General features: G+C 45.5%; 1 protein-coding gene across 1 annotated transcript in view; it reads left to right on the top strand.

Annotated features, from left to right (window-relative positions):
* Positions 1-1,648, top strand: part of LOC143284676 (uncharacterized) — a 124,543-nt gene extending 122,895 nt beyond the window's left edge. The window contains exon 6 of the mRNA XM_076591595.1: positions 1,082-1,648. Coding sequence (XP_076447710.1) covers positions 1,082-1,648 — 567 coding nt within the window. The remainder of the gene's footprint in view (positions 1-1,081) is intronic.
* The last annotated feature ends 3,476 nt before the right edge of the window (positions 1,649-5,124 follow it).

Here is a 5,124-nt window from a genome sequence, read left to right as displayed (position 1 = left end):
CGCCCAAATACCGTTACAATCTCATACGCAGAGGAAACAAATAATAATTAACCCCTCATCCAGCCAGCCACCCACCTCTCCACACACCCTCTTGCTCTAATGGCATGTCCTTTTCCCAGACACTTCAACTCTCGAGGTCCCGTTCATTTCATCGTTTGGAACTGATGTCACGATGAAGATACCGGAAGAGACATAACCGGAAGAGTGTGTGACCGTTTCCGGTCCAGTTTGAGCAACCAGGGAAGAGGGGTGAAGAGGAAAAGGGTGTGGGGGGTTGGGGGGCGGGTGTTAGGTTGGATGGTGGAAAGGGGGGGGGGGATAGAGGGACTTAACGGGGACAGGACATTTGACATTGTTTGACTTGAGGCTTGGAGGATCCGTTGGAAGAGGTTGTCAGTCGGTTGTCAACTTGTTTGGAGGAGGGAGGGAGGGAAAGGGTTGTTTGCAGGAGGGTCTTTTGAAACGAACATGGTTTCCACTCACTACTTGTTGTACTAACGTTGGACTGTTATAGACAGCGCAGTCATGTGTGTGCCACGTGTGTGGCCTTTTATTTTGAATTGACACTCACGTGGGGCAGAGACTGTTGTGTGGTAAGTATTACCTACTTGTTGAGAGGAGCTGTGAGTAAGTGTCTCTTGTCTCTCTCTCTCTCTCTCTCTCTCTCTCTCTCTCTCTCTCACTTTGTCTTTCTCTGGTCGACCCCTTCTCTTCCAAACCCTCCATCTTCCCATCGTCTCTCTCTCTCTCTCTCTCTCTCGCTTTCACTTTCGCTCTGTGATTGTGTATGTCACTTTCTGTTTGTGCGTATTTGGACACGCGCATTATACATGTGTATACAGAAGTGTCTAAGATCCCGTTGTATTTGTATTTGAATGTTATTTTCTTATCCACTTTTATACCTTTTATGTACTATTCCCCTCCCTCAGACCCCCCTGCCCCTCTCCCTCCCCCCCCCCCCCCGCCAGCCCCCTCTCGCACCCACCACCCCTAAAATGCCTTACGAAACTGGGTACAATCGGTAATAAAGGCACATTCTATTTCTATTTTATTTCTATATCCTACTCTATTTGTGACACAGGTGCCACGCCCCTTGACCATGAAAAAGGACGGGATCCAGACGCGCAACCGCAAGATGTCCACCAAGTCGAAGAAGAAGGGCAAAGGCGGCATGGGCGCCATGGATCTTCTGCGGGACAAACCCTTCTCCAACTTCGCCTCGCCCAACTTCAACCCGGCCATGCACCACCACTCCATGTCCCCGTACATGACGTCGCAAGGCTTCGGCTCCATGGGCGGCGGCTACCTGACCCACGCGGGCTCGCACCACCACCCTCACCACCCGCACAATGCCGCCGCCGCCGCCGCCGCTGCCGCCGCCGCCGCGCACCACCACCAGATGGGCTCGCTGGGAGGTGGAGGAGGGGGCCCCGGGGGGCTGGCCGGCATGGGCGGCAGCAGCTTCCAGAACTTCCAGTCGTCGCTGCAGTCGTCGTTCCCCAGCTCCTTCAGCGGCATCCCTAACATCACTTCCTCGGGCTTGAACCTGTCCACCAGCAACAACTTCCAGTCGCCGCTGCAGCCCTCTTTCCCCACCTCCTCCGGCCTCAACCTCTCCACCTCCAACATGGTGGGCGCCATGGCGTGAAGGAGTAGTGGGAGTGGTGGTGGTGGTAGTAGAAGAGGTGGGGGTTGTTTCGGTGGTGGTGGTGGTGGTGGAGGAAGGGGTGTTGGGATGGGAGGGATGAGTTGGTGGTGGTGGGAGAGCTTGGGTGGTCGGTAGGGCGGGAAGGACTGGGTCACGTGAACGTGGCCTCATTCTTTCCTCCGCCACCATCACCACCTCCTCCTCTTCCTTCTCCTCCTCCACCTGAGGCCTCACGACCTTTCCACTACCTTCAGTGTGGTTGGGCACCATGACGTGAAGAAGTAGAGGGATATGGAGGAATGAGGGGATGGGGAAGGAAGGAATTGGGAGTTGCGTCCCTTCGTCGCCATGGAGATGGACACGATCAGGAGAACGTAATGGCTGTCATTTCTTCCTCCCCATGGATCGCGTGAACTTGGCGTCATTTTCCCTTCCTTCATGCGAAAAGGACTTGATTACGTGAGCTTGACGTCATTCCCCAATTCACGCCCACGCCCCCATCCCCCTCTCACTTTGACTTGTTAAGGACTGGCTTATGTGAATGGAACATCGTTTTAAGGGAATGGCCTTTTTGTTTGGTTGGCTGGTTGGATTTTTTGGTTTTTGGTTTTTGGTGTTTTTTTTCGTCGTACGCTGTGCGTGGTAACTGAGGACTTTACAAAACGCACACATACACACAACAAGACAAGCATGACAGGCATGTCATGCCGCGATGAGAAATGACACTGTTGCTGTCCTGACGTCACAGCGGGGGAAGATGGGGGCAGGGTGGAGGGCCGGGGAGGGGGCGGGGTGGTGGTGGTGGTGGTGGTGGTGAAGCTTCAATCTGAAGAAGGACAAAATTTACACTCTTCTGTGAAGACTTTTTTTTTTTTTTTTTTTTGTCTTGAATTCACCACTGTCAAGTACATTCTTCTTCTTCTGTCGTGTTCCCTGGTCACGCTAGATTTTCAGTCCGGTCAGGACAGCTAAGTCCACGGTCCGTCGCAGGGGACTCCGCCGGTCCCCACAGTTTCTCCTGGAGCTCCATCGGGCTGTGAGCCATGCCTGGCGTTCCAGACCGTCGAAGGTGGGGTGTCAAGTACATAAAGTCAATGACAGAGCATCCTAATTATCACGTCAACGCCAGGGGCCTGAAAAAGGAGACCTGATAAAAAAAACACAACAACAACAGCAACCCACAACTGAATGACTGATCTGCCCACACTCGATAAAACAAAGCAAAATGAAATATCGAGCTGTGCTTCTGTGTTTCATTGCATGAACTGTGACTTGAAAATACAAACGGTTTGAAATCGCATCGTCAGTTCTTGCATATCGTTGAAAGGGCAGGCTCATGACAAGAAGAAAAGAAAAGAAAAAAAAAAAAAAAAGGAGTTGATGAGACTTGGACAGAAATGGAATCGTTACGCTACGATTTCAATGAACAGATTGAAAGCGTTGTGGCGGGAGAGGGGAGTGTAGACTGAAGCGATCAAATAGACTGTCACTGAGAGATGCTTCACTTCGGACACGGGGGGCTGATCAGACTGTGTAGACTTGTTATCCTTCGGGTAAAGAAGAAACAAAAGCAAACAAACAACTACAACAGAAATGGTGTTGACACTGTTAGGCAGAACGCTCGTTTTGGTTGTTTTTTTTGTTGTTTTTTTTGCCCCCCCCCCCCCCCACCCCACCCTCCCCAACTGCTCCCCGCTTACACTGCCTTTTTGAAACTGTGCAAAGGACAGAAATTGATGAGCACATTATTATCATAACTATAGTAGGGCTGATTTGAAATTTCCAGACCGCACACTTCTCCCCTTATGACGTTGCATGAACTCTACAGCAACAACAACAACACTGCAGATGACATCATCATCACCATCATCATCACAGTAAAAACACTGTGTGCAAGAATGGCGATCCATTGTGTTGCAGTGACGTCAGGGTAGCGGGCCAGACTGAATAGAAATGACGTCACTATCCAGCAGTTTTTGTTGTTGTTGTTTTCTTCTTCTTCTATAGACTGGATCAGTGTTCATTGAATCCACCACCCCACAGACGTTTGTGATCGGCAGCGATTCTCGCTTTGTTGTTTTTTTTCTTATATAGTGTCACTTCTGTTAATTAGAACGTGGCATAGTTTTATTACTGAATGCATTTAGGTTTGTTTGTGGTTCATGTTTTTTGGTTGTTGTTTTTTTTTTATCACGGTAGGTGAGTTGGAGCATTTCGTACTGTGTATATAGCTAATACTTCATCTTGTATGTATGACTTGAACTGAACTTTATTTCTTGTGCAATGTTCGCATAATCAACATAGAACTGGATTCTGTATTCACTTAGCATGTGTGACCTTTTTTTTTCGTTTTTTTTGTAGTGGCATTTTTGACTTGTCAAAAATAGCAGTGTGCATGTATTTTTTATACTCATTATTACTATTACTATTACTATTACTATTATTATTATTATTATTATTATTACGTTCTTTAGTTTCCATAGCGCTCTGAGAATATCAAACCGGAAGCTGCAAAATAGACACACGAAAAATTGACGACGCTAAAGGTAATGGAGAGATTTTTGTTGTTGTCAGTAATAAAATAGATAAAAGAATAGATGAAACGGTGAAAACATTAAATACAGATATTTTTTCTGGCGTTTTTTAATTTTTATTTTATTTTATTTTTTTGTTTTTTGTTTGTTTGTTTACCCTCAGCCCACCCCCTCTCCCTGCTCCGTTCAAAGAGTGAACGGTAAAGAAATCTGTGGTGGAAATGTATGTCTTTAAAAGATATATATATATATATATATATATATATATATATATATATATATATATATATATTATTCAAAAAGGAAATTCTAGATTAAATGTGGAAAATGAATTGGTTCTACATTCTCAAAAAAGAAAAAAAAAGAAGAAAAAAAAAGAAGAAGTAGAAATAGCTGATGTGTGATCAGAAGCTAATCGTTTTTGTCTTTTCTCTCTCTCTCTCTCTCTTTATTATCATTTGTTCCTTTTCTTTTATTCCTTTCATTTTTTTTCTTCACCGTTTCAAGGGACTGTGCCGTTGTTTGATCGTAGACTTTTCCTCATCCTCAACAAATTAAACACATGAAATGAATTGGAACGAAAACAGGATCCCTCCACCCCTCCCTCGAGGCAATTTTCAAACAACGTTTATTAACTTTGTTGATGAAATGGTATGCATACAATGTTTCCAATATATTTGATGTTATTTCATTGTAGAATATTTTGATTACCACCACCACCACCACCACCCGAAAAAACAACAACACAACAACAACAACAAACAAAAAACATTGCGTTCACAGAGTTTTTTCTTCTTCTTTTTTTTTGTTCCTTAAATGATTAATATTGCGTGTAGGAATCTATTTTCCCCTTCCTATTTTTTCTGTGTCGGAGTCTCCTTTTCTATCACTTCCTCTCTGTGTGTCTATCTGTCTAAGTCTGGATTTCTCTTTTAAGAAAAT

The sequence above is a fragment of the Babylonia areolata genome, chromosome 8 (genome assembly GCF_041734735.1).
Source record: "Babylonia areolata isolate BAREFJ2019XMU chromosome 8, ASM4173473v1, whole genome shotgun sequence".
NCBI lineage: Eukaryota > Metazoa > Mollusca > Gastropoda > Neogastropoda > Buccinidae > Babylonia > Babylonia areolata.
This window is presented reverse-complemented; position numbering and strand designations above follow the sequence as displayed.